This window comes from Callospermophilus lateralis, chromosome 5 (assembly GCF_048772815.1).
Source record: "Callospermophilus lateralis isolate mCalLat2 chromosome 5, mCalLat2.hap1, whole genome shotgun sequence".
Taxonomy (NCBI): domain Eukaryota; kingdom Metazoa; phylum Chordata; class Mammalia; order Rodentia; family Sciuridae; genus Callospermophilus; species Callospermophilus lateralis.
Window position 1 is genome coordinate 33,110,343 of NC_135309.1, and position 20,497 is coordinate 33,130,839.

The window sequence follows — 20,497 nt, forward strand, 5'->3', positions numbered from 1 at the left end:
ATTTTGCACATTGAATGAAAAGTTCTAGAGATCTTTCATACATCTATGTGCACCTCGTTAAGACAACTGTACCTCATACTTAACATCTCATACTTAAACTCTCATAAAAACACATAAGAAATTTTAGGAGAAATAAAGATAGTTGTAATTCAGAACAGTTATTAAATTTCCACATAAACCCTAGTAATGCTGTTAAAACTGCAAGTGTATGCTGAGGCCGTAGCTCAGTGGCAGAGCACTTGCTTAGCATGTGTGAGGCACTGGGTTGGATCCTTAACACCACATAAAAATAAACAAATAAAATAAAGGCATTCTCTCCATCTACAACTACAATAAATAAAAAAATATATATTTTTTAAACTGCAGGTGTTTTTCCTCCTGAAATTCTAATTCAGTAGGTTTGTGGCATGACCACAAATCTTCATTTTTAACCAGCAATCCAAGTGAGTAATATCGTTAGATCATCATCACATTTTGATAAACTGAAAATATTTATAATTTTTGATATTAATTAATATTAAGCATTGAATATAACATTTAGGATGTCTCATGGCAACATCATTTCAATCCCTATCAAACACATTTCTGTCCCAAGCACAAAAATAAAAAAACCCTAAAATATAATGACATATTTGCCATCTGAGGTGGTAAAATTCTTTATTGCTACTTAGCTCACATATTTTAATTTTTACCTGGTCACTCAGTACTTAACACTTTATATTTCCCCAAAAGCATTTAATGAAATACCTTATTTAGTGAACAATTGATAAGAAATATTCAAAAATTTGTACTTACCATCAAGAAAAAACTAAACCAAAAAGTAACTGATAGGTACTATTTAAACAGTCCTCATAGTACACTCTACTATTAACAAACATCATTTTTTTTATTTTGTCAGAGATACCAAAGCCAAATCATTCTTCTAGAAAATTATAATTTGATATCAAATCTGAGAAGGTATGATTGCTCTCTAACAAAGACACAGATAATGCAATTTCTTATGCAGCCCTGGACATGTACACAAAAATTTCCTTACCTGACAGTCTGATCATAGAAAGTTCCAGAATCATCAGGTACCACCTCAGGTGTCTGCTGTCTTTCTTCAGGCTCCTCTACTTCTTCCTCAGATTCTAAGGAAAAGAAATTTAAAACATAATTTGTGCTTACCTAATTTTCAGTTCATTATAATGTCTACTATAGGAGATGCATATCTTTTAAACTGATTTTACCAATAAAGATGAGAATGGGAAAACAATGTCTACTATTTAAAAAAAAAAAGAAAGAGAAAATGAGGTCATAAAGGGAAACATACATAGGGCAATTTGATAAAATCATGACACAGATTTGAAGGACAGATTAGTGTTTTGGTTAACACAGAATATGACGTCATATTTCAGTAATCTAATGTACCTTACTAGCTACCACTACCTTAGGTAAATTATTATATCTCAATACCCTAATGTACTTTATTGGAGAAACAGTACCTAAAGTACTGTCTATAAGGTGTATATTACATAATAAATATAAAGCACTTAGAACAGTCTGAGCCATGTAATAAAATTCAAACACTATCCATTGGTCTGCTTTTGCACATAATCCACATCTACCCTTTCTTTCAGGCTAATTTTCAAGAATATTTGTATAGCAAACAGCCTTAGAAAAAAGTATTCCTCAAGAGCAAAGGAAAGGGACATTACTGCCTAGAAAAGATTTGGTTTCCCTGAAATAGGGGTTTCACACCTTTAACAACCCACTGTAATGCATATATCATGAGACCTTCTTCATGGGGTCCTATAGGAACTAAAGCAAAAATGCTACTGTTGGCTGCTGAGAATGATAATCTACTTCTGACCTTAGACTCAGGTCGACTCCCAACCTCCATGAAAAAAGCTAATCAATTAGCATCCAACAAGGGTAAAAGCTGAGATTCTTCATGTCTTAACAAATACTACTAATTTCACAATAAAGAACCAACAAAACTATTCAATAACCCCATTATTCTCTAAAGGTCCATCAGATGCTGTTTAAAATGTTTAGATAAGTAACGTACAGTGCTTCACTACTTACCCTCCTGAGGCTCAGTGACAAAGCCACCAAAGACCTCATCTTGGTATCTGAAGATATCATTATGAACATAGAATTTATTTGCAACAGAGCCCTGCAATGCCAACAAAAAGTTTTAATTTATACAACAGACTTTCAAAGAGCCAAATAACTACACCAGTGTTCTAAACTAGCAGGAGATACTTGGCAATGTCTGGAGACATTTTATTTTATTTTTTTAATAATTTTTTGAGAGAGAGAGAGAGAGAGGAGAGAATTTTAATATTTATTTTTTTGTTTTCGGCGGACACAACATCTTTGTTTGTATGTGGTGCTGAGGATCGAACCCGGGCCGCACGCATGCCAGGCAAGGCGTGCTACCGCTTGAGCCACATCCCCAGCCCCCTGGAGACATTTTAGTTTTCATGACTGGTACAGTCACTAACAACTATTAAGCAGAGTGCAGGGATGAATAAGATAGCCCCCAAAACAAAGAATTAGTTAACCCAAAATGCCAAAAGTACCAAGATTAAAAAGTCATGCTTTATACTAAAGTTATTTTAAAAACTATATTCTAATACGTTTTATTTGTTCAAAACATTTATCCTCATCACCAGATGAATACAAAAAAAAAAAGGAGATTAAAAACTCTAAAGTATGTAAGATGCAAAAGCTAACACCTCAAATCATTAAGAGGCAATTAGATATTTAAAATTCCCTATATCTGCATCCAAAAATATTCATTCTAACATTCCAGGGTGGTTTAGCTAAGGGGAAAAAAAAAATTGCTCACATTATGTCTAAGACATATCCAAGTCCAAATCCAGTTATGTTATTTAGTAGTTACTCAATTTCAAAGCTGTTCCATCATCCATAAAAAAAGATCAACATATATACCTCAGTGCATATGTTCTCAAAGTTTATAAAACAATGCATTATATTAACATGGAAGAGTCATCCCTTTAAAGTCTGATGTATAAAAATGAATAAAAAATTTAAAATAAACTTTTCCCCTTAAAGGGAAAAAAAAAAGCTATACACCCCAATGCAATTCTTCACACATTTAAAAGTCCTTCAAATATTTTTTGGGGGGGCGGGTACTGGAGATTAAAACAGGGGCACTTAACCACTGAGCCATATCCTAGGCTCCTTTCTATATCTCATTTAGAAACGGTGTCTTATAAGTTGCCAAGGCTGGCTTTGAACTTATGATACTCTGGCCTCAGCCTTCTGAACTGCTGGGATTACAGATGTATACCACTATACCTGGCTAGAATAGAAGTCCTTCAAATGATTTCATGTAACTTTTTCAAATAGACAAAAATATTCTCTTCTCAGTAAAAATATAGTATTGCATTCATTATTCTAAATATTAAAAATTATTTTAAAAATACTAAAAAATAACGATCATTTTTTCATCAAGTTTTTAATGAGCCACTTCTACATATTTAAGCAGACAAAATTCTTCATTGTGATCAATCTGGAAGACTTTCATGATAACCTTAACTACAAAGAACTAGGGTTCCTTGAAGAAACAGCTGATTCTAGAATTGTGCTAAAGCAGGGTCTCTGCCAAGCTGAGCCCAGAACATTTTGCTCTACAATGTTACAAAGTGGACCCCCCTCAAAAAATAAACAAACAAAAAGGCACAAAAGAAGCTTGAAGGGGTTCCCTCTGCTTGGATCTGGAACATTTTAGACATGACAGTAACAGATTACAACTCATTAAATAAACTAAAAATCCACAAATGATTAACATATAAGAAAGGGAAAGTCCTTTATAGCAGGATGCCAACTAATAGGGGATTAGATAAACTCAATTTGTCACCATCAAAATAGCAACTGATTTCAACCAAGAATCAATGATTGCTAAAGTTAGCATACAAAAAGTTGATAAGTAACAGGATACAAATCTCAAACAATCTGCACAATGCATAAATCAGAAAAGGAAAAATACTTAACAACACAGTTGCAAAACCTAGTGAACATCACATTACATAAGGTTAACATCATTAATAAAACTAAATAACAGGGCTGCGGTTGTGGCTCAGTGGTGGAGCACCTGCCTGGCATGTGTGAAGCACTAGGTTCAATTCTCAGCACCGCATACAAACTAATAAAATAAAGGTCCAGCAACTAAAATATATAAAAAATGGAAAGACCCTCCTCCCCTGCCCATCTAAAAAAAAAAAAAAAAAAAAAAAACACTAAATGACATCATATGCCTCTTTGAGGTACTAAAAGATACTTAAGTATGAAGTGTTTACAAAATAACATGATCGTTCTCGAAAAACATCACTGCCATGAAAAATAAAAGATTAAGAAACTATTACACATTAAGAAACTAGAGACACATTATAGCTAAAAGCAATGTATAACTGTGTATTGAATCTTGGACCTGGAAAAAAAAAAAAATCACTATGAAGTTCAATATTGGTGTGTTTTCTGAAATTCAAATATGGACTACAGAATGATAGTAACATTACATCAATATTTTCTGAATTTAATTACTGCACTATGATTACAGGACAGAATTCCTTATTCTTAGAAATTGCCCACTTAAGCTGGGAAGGTTGTGTGGTAAATCCCTTGCCTAACACAAGCAAAGACCTGGGTTCTTCCCCCAGCAACACAAAAGGAAGAACAAAATCAATGCAAGTATTTAAAACAAAAAGAAAGAAAAAAGAAAATAAATGCCCACATAAGCATCTGAGCATGATTAGAAATGTCTTAAACTTCTTTCCAAATGATTTAGAAGAGGAAACCTTTTTAGGGATACCTAAAAAAAAAAAATTATAGGCTGGAGATGTAGTGCAATAAAAGAGTGCTTGACTAGCATGGGCAAAGCCCTGTGGTTCAATTTCCAGCATTACAAAAATAAAAATAAAAAAACACAACCCACCATAAGTGGGCAAGTATTGACAGAAACTCTATAGCTATAGGTAAGGTTTACATAAGCATTGCTGCACTATTCTGACAACTCAATGTTTGAAAGTTCAAAAACAATTTAAAGATATGCAAAACCTTTCATTTTTTCCCCACATTATTTCACTACTAAACATACCTCCGGGGCAAGGACAAATGTTTGCATGAATCTCCGCAAAGCCTGGTTGTTGTTTGATAACAGACCCATCACCTGGACCACCACACCATCATTTAGAGTAGCATGAGCATCAACATGGCGAATCTTAGTGTGGCAGTTGGTGAAGTTTTGTGACATCACCTTCCTGTGAATTTCCTAAGGAATCAAGGCCAGTAGTTAATGCCTTCAATTTTACACCTTCAAAATATCTCCAAATTTCCTAACACAACATAGATAAAAGAGTATATACATGTTTAAGTTACAACAAGAGTTTTTTTCTTTATTACTCTATTCCCAGTGAGTTGACTTGAATCCTTTAAAATAAATGTCCTGGATTAACACTTTTAAAAGCTTAGAAAACATGATTCCAGGCTAAAAGCAACTATATTCTAACATACAAAGCATTCAGAATATATCATCCAATGTGAACAAATGAAAATCACAGGCCATTCAACAACTATCATATTTATAAAATAGTAACTACCTAAACTTCTATTACAATGTTGAAAAATTCAATCTTTCAGTATTATCAAATGTACTAAGCATGTATCTACCTCAACTTTATTATAGGTTGGTTTCTAGATACTTCCAGACCCAAATAAAACTTGTACTTACTTTCTGCCCATAGACTGCATCTGCTGGCTTTCCATTTGAATCCAATCCCCCATGAACATAGGAAGAGTTCTTTCCATAAAATCTATATCACAGGAAGATAATTTATTTTCTATCTTTAAGTACCCTAACAATGAGTATTTTTCACATTATAAATCTACTTCACTGGCTGATTATTGAAGGCAGGAATGTGTTTTCTTTCTTTATCTATATGCAATCATCTATCCATCCCCTCCAAGCCACTCAGTTAACATTTTCTGAATAGGAATGGATTTGGTTAGTGAGGCAGAACACTTATTTTCCAAGTGGTAACTTCCACATTTCAGGATTATCATGTTGGAAAAGATCACAGTTCATGTCAGAAAGATCAGTCACTTAAACTTAAGATTCTGTTTTCACTAGAAGGAAGAAAACAGCAGTTGGGCTGGGGACAGCCACATTCTCCATAGGCTTGATGAGTCCTTTTAGATTTCAGAATGCATATGAGCAGTTCCTATTAACTACTTGCAAACTCACACAGGCAGTTTTAGAAGTTTTTAACAATTTCTGCTGATGCAGTAAGAATTTTTAACTTCCTGTAGTTTTTATTCATCTGTATCTTCAAATACCGTTTTCACTACAACAATATTCTACCATACACACACATACAAATGCCCCCAAACTAGGCAAAAATCACTATTAAGTATTTTTTGTTATCTGTCTTCCAGATAAGTATATTTTTTGAATAAATAAGCCCATACATATTATTTTATATCCTGACTCCACTCCCCAACCCCCAAAAAAGGAATAGTCTGGAATCACTAGAATAAGTCTTCCTTTCTACTTTCAAAGCTACTAAGAAGATGTACATGTGTCAGAGAATCCATTCACTACTGGCTAAGCCACTTTTCATTCTATGTGCCTATGTACTTCAGAAATTTTTTTAAAAAGTGGGAAGGAAAAAAGCAGCCTTAGAATGACAATATTGACAAGAAAATACATTAATGCATTTGATTAGTTTCTTTAAATTTTGCTTCTTTTTAAACTCCAAGTTTAATTTCTAAGGACAGAAAATAATAAAACTTTCATAAAACACTGAACAGGAAGAATAAAAACCGATGTGGGGACTTGTTCTACCACTTAATAGACATGAGAATAATACTAGCAAATTTTTAACTCCTCTGAGCTTCTACATCCACAAAGTGAAATTAATACCTTAATGCCTTACTGAAAAGTTTTTGTAGGTAAAGTATAAAGTGCCTGGAAATGATAAAACCTTAAAAAAAATTTTGTTTCCATTTTCAGTGTAAAGCCAAACCAGGTATTAAGAATGAATTTAGGGCTGGGGATGTGGCTCAAGCAGTAACGCGCTCGCCTGGCATGCGTGCGGCCTGGGTTCGATCCTCAGCACCACATACAAATAAAGATGTTGTGTCCACCGAAAACTAAAAACTAAATAAATATTTAAAAAAAAAAAAAAAAAAGAATGAATTTATAGGGCAGGGGTTGTGGCTCAGAGGTAGAGATCTTGCCTTGCACATGTGAGGAACTGGGTTTGATCCTTAGCATCATATAAAAATAAACAAAACAAAGGTATTGTGTCCATCTACAACTAAAAGAAATTTTAAAGAAGGATGAATTTATAGGGGCTGGGGATATAGCCCAGTTGGTAGAGTGCTTGCCTCACATGCACAAGGCCCTGGGTTCCCAACACCACCAAAAAAAAAAAAAAAATGAATTTATAAACCAGGCACATTGGCACACACCTGTAATCCCAGAGGCCTGGGAGGCTTGAGACAGGAAGATCAAGAGTTCAAAGCCAACCTCAGCAACTTAGTGAGGTTCTAAGCAACAAGACCCTATTGCAAAAAAATAAAAAGGGCTGGGGATGTGGCTCAGTGGTTAGGTACTCCTGAGTTCAATCTCCACTACCAAAACAAAAAAACCAATCTGTAAATTTTCCTCATAACCATGTAATATTGAATATGTAAGTTGGCCACCGTACGAAGGAAAAAACAGTATTTACATTTTGGAAATTATATGAAATTATTCTAACAAGTCCACATCAATAGTTTTGTATAATGTAACACTGTTTATAAAAGGATATACTGGAAGTAACCTACATCATTAGGAAATTAAAACATACTACATCTCTATAAAATATTCTGTCATCACTAAAATTAAGTGATACATGTACTACCATTAAAGATGACCTTAGATTACCAAGCAAAATAAGCTAAAAGAGTTTGTTAACAAAGTTTGTTAAAACATGTTTGCATATACAAAAAAAAAAACTGTTAGTATGCTATTACCAAATACTTTCACAATTTGTTTTTGTTTTTCTGGTTTTTGTAATGCTAGGAATCAAACTGATGGCCTCTTATATGCTAAGGCAAGCGCTCTACCACTGAACAACATGCTCAGCACTTCACAATGTTTTTGTACATCTGTGTTTTAACTTACAACAAGCATACAACATTTCTACTAAAAAGATGCTTCCGTTTTTAAAAGCATATTAACACAGAATGTTACTTCAGGAACAAACCTGGATCTTCTTAAATATAGTCTTAATAAATGAGATTATAACATTTGTAAAATTTTGTTAGTAGTTCTTTTTAAATACTACTTGGAAATTCTTTTAAATTTTATAATTTTAACATCCAGTACTTACAGGTACTTATGTAAAAGCACTGTTACACAACAACCTCATAAGAAATATGCTGCTGAATGGAAAAATCTCACGTATAAGCACCACACACTATAAAAGAAAGAATCAGATGAATAACTTCTTACCTATGTAGCATGTCTGGGGCCTGGTTCAGCAGTGTGTAATACTGTCTCACAAACTCCCGCCCGACCAGCAGGGGACTAGGCTTCTCCATAACCATTGCTTTGGTCAATTCAACCTGGGGGGTAGGGATGGGGATAAACATTAAAAAAACAAAACCCACACATACCAGATGACATTTTACACATTCAAATTTACTAAAATCAGATGAACATATGTGAGGGAAAAGTCACTATGAAGAATTCACCACTGGGGCTGGGGTTGTGGCTCTAAGGTAAAGTGCTTGCCTAGCATGAGGGAGGCATGGGTTCGATCTTCAGCACCACTTGAAAATAAAGATATTGTGTCCAACCATAGCTAAAACATAAATATTAAAAAACGTTTTAAAAATAAAAAAGAATTTACCATTGTTCCCAAAATTCAATTTCCTTAACTGGATAAAATAACCTCAATATACACCCTACCATAATTTTTTTGAGTTAATAAGTACACAAAAAACTATGCTGTATTGTATGCATGTACATATATGTAGCATCTAATCCTGTCATTATGTGCTTCTATAATGCACCAATAAAATAATGTGAGGAAGGGGCTAGGGCCATAGCTCAATGGTAGAGCACTTGTCCAGCACATGTGAGGCCCTAGGTTTGATCCTCAGCACCACAAAAAAAATAAATAAATAAAAGTATTGTGTCCATCTACAACTAAAACAAATAAAATGAAAGAAAAAGTGAAGGGGAAAAAACCAGCATTCTAATTGCAAAATCATAAACACATTCTTATTGTGGCAATAGAAGATTCAAGGACAATAATCTTAATATGGCTTTAACATCCAGGTACAACCTATCACACCTTCAACTCCATCTACATCACATAACCTTTAATATTATTTAAAAATAGAAACTATATATGTGTAATAAGAATTATGATGCATTTTACTGTCATGTATTTAAAACCAATTAAAAAATAGAAACTCTAAAACCAAGATTTCTAAATGTACTTATTAGCTCATCTTATAATGGAAACAAAAAGACTATAAAAATCAAATGGGATAAAGTTAACAAGACGTTTTTACTCAGCAAAATAATTCCTACTACTCAAAATAATCAAGAAGGTTTGCAGGTAATACCTATGAATATTTAGATACTTATCAAGTTCTCAATTATTGCCAAGTTATTACCGAAAATGACTTTCAGAAAAAATCTGATATTCTGACTTTTTATTTAAAACTGGAAAGAAAACCATTCTCAACTTACACAAATATACACACATACACACACATTAAACCTAATTATGATATGCAAAAGGAGAAGAACTTTATTTTATATTTTAAAAAGATGGGCAAAATGGATTTTTCCCCTTCCCAGAACAAGGGACTGAACCCATGTATGCGCACATGCTAGGTCAAGTGCTCTACCATTGATCTACATCCCAGCCCCTTTTCTTCAATTTTTTTAGACTAGGTCTTAAGTTGCAGAGGCAGCATAAAACTTGTGATCTTCCTGCCTCAGCTCCCAAGTTGCTGGATTACAAGGTGCATACTACCATGCACAGCAAAATGGACTGATAAATTACTGAATAAACGATTTGTTTGCCCCAAAATCTAGTTTGTTTGTTTATTTAATAGATAATCTTGCTCTGTTTTTCAGGCTAGCCTCAAACTTTTGGTGCAAGCTCAAACTCCTTAACAAATAATCCTCCCACCTCAACCTCGTAAGCAGCTAGGATGAAAGGAGCAGCACTGAATATGGCTCTTGCATCATTCTTGAAGAGCTGTCCCCACTTACTACTTGTTTCACCAAAATCTGTATCAGTCCTAAGACTATTCTTCATTTTCCCCAAATTACAGCCCCTCAACATGGATCGGCTTTCATAATAGGAAAATACATTGCCTTCAGGCATGGTTATCAAGATACCAGAAACAAAACTCTGGAACTGAAGTATTAAACTAATAAACTATCAACCTGAAGCAGAACGAGAGCCACATCCTTCACCTGTCTCTTGATCTAAAATAATTCCAGTGGGGCTTAGCGGCACACACATATCCCAGTAGCGTGGGAGGCTGAGAAGCAGAAAGCCAACAACTTGTCAAGGCCGCGAGCAACTTACTGAGACTGTCTCAAAATTTAAAAATTTGAAAAAAGGGGTCTGGGGATGTATCTGTGTACCTCTGGATTCAATCCCCAGTATCAAAAAATAAAATCTGAAAAAATAAAATAATTTCAGGTTTTCTTATAGATCCCAGATATCTGGACATTAGAGATTCTTAGTTATCTATCTATAGCCTGTGGTTTCCAAGATTTAGATTTCCCCTTGCCGCACTTACACAAAAGCAATTTCACTTATTTATATATAAAAATTCCTTCTGTAAGGTTTCCTTTCTTAAAAGGGGTTCAGAGGGGTTAGTGGTATAGCTCAAAGGTAGAACACTTGCTTAGTATGCCTGACACCTTGGGTTGGATGTACAGCACCACAAACAAAACAATCCAGAGGGAAAAAAATTCCTAAAATTAAGATAATTTCAAGGACCTGGGTTCAATCCCAGCACAACAAAAGAGGAGGGGAAATTAGCTACTCTCATTCAAAATTATTAGCATCTAACCCAAACAGATGAACAGGAAAAAAACACTGTGATTATGTTATACTCTCAGACCTCACAACTAGTTTCAGAAATGAAGCAGATCTCTCTATCTCAGAAAAGGTAAAATATTTTCATTCCAATAAATGCAACTGGTATATTTATATAAAAAGGCTGAACATCAAGTTTTGCTTTCCTGTCTTATTCAAAATACATACCATATCCACAATATAAAAAGTAATTCAAAAGGCACCTTCTTCACAGGATAAAAGAAATCAGAAGCTGGTGATGGTGGTACATACCTATAATCTCAATGACTAGGAAGGATGAGTGAGATGCAGGAGGATTGCAAGTTGGAGGCCACTCTCCGCAAATAAGTGAGACCCAGATTCCTTACAAAACTTGGAATGGAACCACCATTTGATCCAGCTATGCCACTCCTTAGTATATACCCAAGGACTTAAAACTCAGCATATTAAGTGATGCAGCCACATCAGTGTTTATAGCAGCTAAACTCACAATAGCTGAACTATGGAACCAGCTTAAGTATCCTTCAACAGATGAATGGATAAAGAAAATGTGTATACATACACAATGGAATATTACTCAGCCTTAAAGAATAAAATGATGGCATATGTGGGTAAGTGAGGTGAAGCTGGAGAATATCATGTTCTAAGCAAAATAAGCCAATCCTAAAAAAAAAAACAAATGTTTTCTCTAATATGGAGATGCTAATTCACAATAAGGGGGATGGAGGCTAAGGAAGAATAGTTACTCTGGATTAGGCGGGGGGGGGGGGGAAGGGAGGGAATATGAGTAGGAAGGAGAGTAGAATGAATTGGACAATGTTATTACCCTATGTGTTTATATGACTACCCTATGGGTATATGTGACTCTATATCATGTACAACCACAGAATAAGAAATTATACTCCATTTATGTACAAGGTATCAAAGTGCATTCTACTATCATGTGTAACTAATTAGAACAAATAAAAAGGGCCAGGTGCTTAGTAACTATTTTCACGTCCAGCCAAGATGTAAAGACTGCTGTGTGCTATAGGATTTTCTGTTGGCCTATTTTTCAAAACGACAAAATAAGTGGGAAGCTGGTTTACCTATTATGGGTTATATCTCAAATGATCTGTACATTTGGGTAGAACTCAATATTTTCTGTAGCTGGAAACTGCTAGTCTATCTCCTGTCACTACGTGGTAGTTACCTCAAGTCACAAGAAGTCATTTTCTTGCCTTCGATGTAGAGCCTAAAGGATTTTGATTGTATGAGAGTAGTAGTAATTGATACAGTGTTATTTAGGAATTTATATTATGATGTAATTGGTATACTAATCATGTTTCAATAAAGGCTATGAGATGAATAGTCCTCCAGTTCCAGGAAACAGTCTTTAAAAAAAAATGTAACAATGGTATTTTTAGATAACTCGTGATTATATTCGATTTAGTGACCATTTTATCATTTTATACTATGCCTTATTTTTTATTAATGAACACACTTTGATTAAAAAAATTACCAAGTGACTTTTCACTTATTAAAAAAGGGGGGTGGGACAAGGATGTGACTCAGTGGTGGAGTGCCCTGTATTCAATCCATGGAACTGTAAAAAAAATTTAAAAATTAAAAAAAAAAAAAAAAAAAATCAGTAATTTACTTAATATGTACCTTTTTTCCCCTTTACTCTCAGTACACTCTTCACCACTATCTGCTCTTCTTCCCTAGTTCATGTAACAAAACACAATTAGTATACCAATTACATCACAACATAAATTCCTAAATAACACCGTATCAATTACTACTACTCTCATCCAATCAAAATCCTTTAGGCTCTACATCAAAGGCAAGAAAAGACACACACACACACACACACATGCGATCTGCTTTATTTGGGGTTGAAACTGTCAACTTTAGAAACACAAAAAAAACATTAGCCAAACCAAGTTTTAATACTGTACTACTGAAGTTGCAGAAGTCTCAACATCAGGCTTGACTGAAATACCCTTGTAAATTCCCCTTTACAGTATAAACATTATTAGTTCCATGTGAATGGTAGCTAGCTCCTAAAGTCTCTCATTTAAGCTCCTTAATAAATATTGTTCCAACAGGGTGTGGTGGCACACACCTGTAATTCCATCAACTCGGGAGGCTGATGCAGGAGGATGACCAAGCTCAAAGCCCACCATAGCAACTTAGTGAAGCCCTAAGCAACTTGGCAAGATCATCTCCAAAAATAAAAGGGGTTGGGGATGTGGCTCAGTGATTCAGTGCCTCTGGGTTCAATTCGTGGTACCTAAATAAATAAATATTGCTCCAAAGAGCTCAAGGGAAATAGTAGTGGTTATTTAGAATATTCCACATAGGGTGGATATAGACAGCAGGTTTATTTTCTAGGTCCTAGCGCTAAAAAAAATCCCCAGTCAAAAAAAAAGGGGGGGGGGGGACCTAACATAATGAAAGACTGAAAGATTATCCTAAATAGTAAATTTCTCTAGATTAGGGACAGACCACATCTTGCTCAATTTTTGAGCCCCTTATTTTCTTTTTTTTTCCTCATGGTACTGGTGATTCTACTCAGGGCCTTGTATATGCTAGGCTACCACTCTACTACTACACACCAGCGGCCCCCCCACTTTAAATCTTTATTATTTTATTCTGCTGAGTCTGGTCTGTAACTGTCCCATCTCAGTCTCCCAACTAGCTGGGATTACAGGCATGCATTATATCTGGTTACCCCCTAAAATTTAATGTCTGATAGATAAAAAACTCTAAAGAACTTCTGTTCAACATTCTTACACAAGAGGAGGTTAGAATTCAATACAAACCAAATAGATTTTTTTTCCCCAGTGCTGGGGATTGAACCCAGGTCTAATGAACTCTAGGTAAGCTCTCTACCACTGAACTACATCCCCAGCAAGGGAAGCAGATTTCTTACCATCTATCAAAACTGAACTGTCAGATTTTTCAGTATTTAGATTATAATAGAGGATACAACAGTCTCAATAAGACCAAAGAGAGGAGCTGGGGATGTGGCTCAAGCGGTAGCGCGCTCGCCTGGCATGCGTGCGGCCCGGGTTCGATCCTCAGCACCACATACAAACAAAGATGTTGTGTTCGCTGAAAACTGAAAAATAAATATTGAAATTCTCTTAAAAAAAAAAAAAAGACCAAAGAGAAAACTAACCTAAGGTGTCAGAATCCAAAAAAAATGGTTGCCTAAGAGGAAACTGACTAGTAAGAATGAAAAAGGAACCAGCTAGTTTAGAAACTTATGCAGTTGGATGGTTATATGAATATGTACAACTAAAAAAATTTTCAAACTGAACTCTCAAAATTGTGTATAATTTATCGTGTATAAATTAAGACTTCTAAAAATAAAGAATCTAAAAAGCACTTTGACATTAAAGAAGAAAAAAAAAAACTTCCAGATAAAGTGGCACATGCCTGTAAACAGCAATTCAGGAGGCTGAGGAAGGAGGATTTCAAGGTCAGCCCTGGCTGGCTGATGAGATGTAAAAAGTAAAACGAGCCAGGGATGTAGTTCAGTGGTAGATAGTCCCTGGGTTCAATCACCAGTGTGTGTGTGTGTGTGTGGCGGGGGGGAGCGGGACGTCCTGAGGATATCAGAAGAATATATTAGAATAATTAGGGGATTTTTTTTTTTTTTTGTCTGGCAGTAGGGACTGAACCTAGGGCCTCTGTGCACACAATGCTCTGCACTATAATTCTAGCAGAATAATTAAGAATATTAAACCAACATGTACCTGTACTACCAGTTACTACCGATAGGTCAGGAAAGTTCTTCAGTTATGTAAGATGATACACTGTTTTGTGGGTAACTTGATCATTCAATTTTAAAAAGTAGTCTGTTTGATCATTCTTAGTTTAAAAAAAAAAAAAAAAACTTTGGCAATTTGAGCCCAGAAGACTTGTGTCTATTAAATGTCTCTATCAACCCTAATTAGAGGAAAATTTGTCTTTTATAAATCACTTCTGAAATCTTTATTCTTTTCTCGCCCAAACATAAAACACAAGTTATGAGAAACACAGGACTAACAAAATAACTTGAGAATAGTCTCTATTCTCTTTATTCATCAACTCTCAATTATATAAAATCAAAATAATAAAAAAAGCGAACTAAAATGGATTTATCATAGAAAGAACAATATTTTGCCAGTTACTGATCCACTGTGACAAACGTTTTATAAAAACTATTGGGCTGCGGTTGTAGCTCAGTGGTAGAGTGCTTGTCTAGCACATGTGAGGCACTGGGTTTGATCCTTAGCACCATATAAAAAATACAGTTAAAAACAAATAAACAAAAAAAAAACTATTAAATCGAAGGAAAGTACACATACCCAGAACTATGAAACTACTAGAAAAAAAAACAGGGGGAAAGTTCCAATGAAAATATACACTAAAAAGTTCCAAGATTCTCCCATTCTAACACTCTTGGATACACTGTGTCCTTTCCCCAAAGAGTTTTTTAGAAATGCCTACAAATAGATTCTAGTTATTCCCGATTTTAAAAAGCATATCAAGAAAACAGTATTAGTTAGAATATAAATCATGTATCAAAATAAGAGTAAGAAATAAGCCAGTTTTATTATTTCAACCATCAAAAACAACTCTCTTCCATGCTGATGTGATGGGCCTGGGGTCTTCCTATAAGACCAGAGCAGCTTTTCCAAGAAAACTAAGTTTGTAGTGACTCAGGGGGTTGAAGCCCCTAAGCAACTTAGTGACACCCTGTCTCAAAAAATAAAAAGCCAAGGAGGCTGGGCGCAGTGGTGTATGCCTGTAATCCCAGCAACTCAGGAGGCTAAAACAGGATGATCTCCAAGTTAAAAAAAAAAAAATTGGTGATTGTGTGAACTGTGTCAATGATATTTCCATGATGTGTGTGTCTGTGTTATGTACATTTTTTGCAGTATTGGGGATGGAACTGTTGTCTCATGCCTACAATCCCAGCTGCTTGGGAGGCTGAGGCAGGAAGATTGCAAATTCAAAACCAGCCTCAGAAACTGAGTGAGGGACTGGGGATGTGGCTCAAGCGGTAGCGTGCTCGCCTGGCATGCGTGCGGCCCGGGTTCGATCCTCAGCACCACATAGACAAAAATGTTGTATCTGCCGAAAACTAAAAAAAAAATAAATATTAAAAAAAAAAAAAAAAAAAAAACTGAGTGAGGTGCTAAGCAACTTGGTGAGATCCTGTCTCAGAAAATTTTAGAACTGGAGATGTGGCTCAGTGGTTAAGTGCCCCTCGCTTCAATCTCTGGTACCAAAAAAAAAAAAAAAAAAAACACCTTAGGATATAAGTACATGTAATCAACATAAGGTATAATATATAAAAACATACATAAAGTACACATTGTTGCACTACATGTATTATGGAAAATTGTATCACATTACATATAATGTATATACCAAATTATGTAATTGAATACTATGTGGCTATTAAAAGGAAAAACTTTCAGGCTACTAAATGGGCAGAGAAGTAACTATTTGATTCCTAGCACCAAAAATAAAATGTTAAAAATGTATCAAATGAGGAAAAGTTGCCTAACAATAGGTATTTAGAACTAAAATTTTATAAGGAAAAAAATAAAAACGAAGTACTCCTGAAAAAAAATCCAGAAAAACTTATCAAATTTCTAAACCTCTAGGGCTACTTCTAAGACCTATGTATTACTGTAATGTCTTGGGATGAATATGCTTTACATTCATAATAAACAGAAAACAGCAAAGACTACCAACATCCAATTACTAGCGGTATGGTATCTTACATATTTTAGCTCTCTTGAAATGATCTTAAAATCCCTGGTAGATATGTAACTTCATAAATTCTGCTGTGTATGGCAGATCTGAAGATCACAGAACAGCTCTAGTATTTATTAGCACAGGTGTAATTGGTCCAATTTTATCTTTTTTGCAGTGCAGGGACTTTTCTATGTCTGGCACTTTCTCTCAACTTTCAGAGGTAAGACCTCAGAGCCATGCATCCCACCCAAAAAATTGCTTAAAGAGGACAGGGAAGCATCTTTGTTTGCCTTTAAGTTTATATTAAAACAAGATATTTACTTGCTAATCAAGAACCATATTAGAATATTTTCTTAAGTTTTACATAAGAAGGAATTCATTTTGTGTTTGATTTTACTTTGTGGCTTTAGGATCTCTCTAAAATATTATGAAAGCATGATTACCAGTAAGGTATTTTACAAGTAGGAAAAAAGTGAAACTGAAATTATCTGCTACCTACAAGCAGCAAAAAATGAGTGTCACACTTCATACTTAAGTAACCTGAAAAGTACCTAATACCTTCAATAAACACTATTAGTATAAACCAGGTTAGGGGTTTATTTAGCTCAGCGGCAAAGTTCTTGCATCCATCCTCAAGCCAAGTTCCACCCCCAGAACTGCAAAAACTACCTATACCCACACAAATCATAGAAATATCAATGACGTCAACAGTTCACATCACCAATTTTATTGATTGACCCCGACTTCAATGCTTTCAAATTTTTTACTTGCTTCCAAGTTTCTAGATTGCACAAGCAACTTTTTTTCTTCTTCTCTTTTTGGTACTGAGGATTGAACCCTGGGGTGCTCTACCACTGAACTACATCTCCAAGTACTTTTTAAAAATTTTTAATTTGGAGACAGGGTCTTGCTAAGTTGCTTAGGCTGACCTTGAACTTGTGATCCTCCTGCTTCAGACTCCTGAGTAGCTGAGATTACAGGTGGTGTGCCATCATGCCCAGGTAACAACAACAGTCAAGAAAACTCTCCACTAGCAATTCTGCTAAAGTTAAGCATGAAATGTCAAGGGTGCTTCCTCTAAAGCCTAATGAAATGAGGAGCAGGGAAGCATAATGAAGGCCAACTATACTCCACCTGAATTTAACAACAGAGCTTACTTTAACAAAATTTTTAAAAAATAGCAAATGCCTTAGTAGGTCACTATAATGGCAAATTTAAATTTTTAAAAAATATAACATCATGTAAGAGATCAATATATCCATAATATTGTATATAGGAATCAGGGTGTAGACTCAAGTCTAGACAGTGTAACTAGTATGAACATATGAACATGGACCTGGGTTTATTCCTAAGTATAACCAACCAACCCTGCATACAAATCACTGAAGAATAACTCTAGAGAAAAACACACAAAGGACAGGGATCTGGTAACCCAGGAAAGTACTAAATGGACAACCAAACATATGCCAAGTTACCAGTAAAATGCAAATTAAAACCCATCACTCGGGGCTGGGGGTGCGGCTCAAGCAGTAGCTCAGTTGCCTGGCATGCGTGCGGCCCGGGATCGATCCTCAGCACCACATACAAAGATGCTGTGTCCACCGAAAACTAAAAAATAAATATTAAAAAATTCTCTCTCTTTAAAAAAAAATTTAAAAAACCCCATCACTCCTCATTTGAGAAATCCTGTATAGTATTAGTATATAAAATCTTTGTAAATACTAGACACAGGAAAGCATGAAGGAAGAACAGTACCTAAAGATGGAGCCTCAACTGGTTTAAACACAGTGGAAAACACTTTTGCAGTTACCTAAAAACACTGATTTTAAGTACATATGTAAAAGAGAAACTCAGCCATTTGCATAAGATGAATACTTAGAAGTAACAGCTGCCCTATTTCTAAAATATAAGACTAACAATCTCCATGTCCAAGAAATGGAGAATGAGTTGAATTCTGGTTCATTCATACCATAGAAACCTCTATATTTAAGGATAACCACATGCATACTTATAAGATTGAAAACTAATACTATTAATTATGCCAAGTTAACTGGAGTGAATTAGGGTTATGGATATAAATTAACTATATAGGTATTATATAAGATATAGTCCCCCTATTTATAGCTGTCAGAAAATCAGCATGGAATAGATCTCAAAAACAATGTCAAAAAGTCAGCTGTCGAATATGTACTGTATGATATAGCCTGACATGTCTAAATGTGTTTTTAGCATATACAAAGCAGTGACAAATTATTTATCCATGCAGATGTAAATAAACTTTTAATAGGTTGAACATAATAGAAAAAATGGATCCATGGAACAGAACAAAGTTCACAAATATAGCCACATATCACTATGTAACTAATTTCCAACAAAAGTAGAAAGACAATAGTGTGGTAAAAGGATACTCTTTTCAAGAATAGTGCCAGAAAAATTCAACATTCATATGAAAAAAAAAAATAACAACTCATGACTTACACCATATATAAAACTTAACTCAAAATGGTCCAAACCAAAATGTAAAATTCAAAACTAAAGAAAACCTGTATGAGAACAAGGTAAGCAAAAATGTCATATATATACACACACTGGTAACCCAGGAAAGCACATCACAAGAACTGATAATGTGAACTTTTATCAAAATTAAAACCTGTTTTGCAAGACACTATTTAAAAGAATAAAAAGACAAGCCGCAAACTGGGAGTAAATATTTGCAAAGCATATATCAGATTTAAAGAAAACACAAAATACTTGAATCCAAGACCTATAAAGAATGCCTAATTACAAGGACTCATCTGCAATTTCAACAACTTGGAGGCTGAGGCAGGAGATTGAAAGGTAAACACACACCCCCTAAAAGAAAGTTCAACGTCAGCCTGGATAACTTAAGAGAGACTGCTCAAACGAAATAATAAAAAGCCTAGGGATGTAGCTCAGTTGTACAGTGACCCTAAGTTCAATATCCAGTACCCCCGGCTCAAAAAAAAAAAAAAAAGCCATAAATTTTGTTTCAAGGTTACATTGTGTATTCAAACATTTGGAATTCAGTTGACAATATTTTCCAAATACTAGAGCAACTTTAATATACAAGCAATATCAGTGCCCAAAGAGCAACAGCACCAAATCTGGTTCCACTGACAATCTATTTCCCAAACTTTTCACATTAATCACCTATCACCTTCCCTTCAATATTCTGACTGCTCCTCAGAAGAACTGTTGATTCTAGTCCCAGTATAGGCAAAATATTTGTGAGCCTCAAGTTTCTGATAATTAATACAACAAAGAAAATGCTTTAAAAAAAAAAAGTCACACTGGGACACACCTGTAATACCAGCAACTCAGAGGCTCAGACAGGAGGACCCCAAATTCCAGGCCAGCCATGGCAACTTAGTAAGCCCATCTTGAAAAATTAAAAAGGGTTGGGTGGGCTGGGCATGGTGGTGCATGCCTGTAATCCCAGAGGCTAAGACAAGAGGATCCCAAGTTCAAAGCCAGCCTCAATAACTTATCAACACACTAAGCAACTCAGACCCTGTCTCTAAATAAAATACAAAATGAGGCTGGGGATATGCCTCAGTGGTTGAGTGCCTCTGAGTTCAATTCCCACTACCCCTCCAAAAACCGGGGGGGGGGGGGGGGGGGGC

The 20,497-nt window shown here is 35.1% G+C and overlaps 1 protein-coding gene across 1 annotated transcript in view; it reads right to left on the reverse strand.

The window, feature by feature from the left end:
- The window catches only part of G3bp1 (G3BP stress granule assembly factor 1), a 38,479-nt gene that overhangs the window by 12,291 nt on the left and 5,691 nt on the right, over positions 1-20,497 (reverse strand). The window contains exons 2-6 of the mRNA XM_076856411.2: positions 8,510-8,622; positions 5,741-5,822; positions 5,108-5,281; positions 2,068-2,158; positions 1,037-1,130 (exon numbers count right to left, since the gene is read on the reverse strand). Of these exons, the coding sequence (XP_076712526.1) occupies positions 1,037-1,130; positions 2,068-2,158; positions 5,108-5,281; positions 5,741-5,822; positions 8,510-8,604 (536 nt within the window). The 5' untranslated portion in view covers positions 8,605-8,622. The remainder of the gene's footprint in view (positions 1-1,036; positions 1,131-2,067; positions 2,159-5,107; positions 5,282-5,740; positions 5,823-8,509; positions 8,623-20,497) is intronic.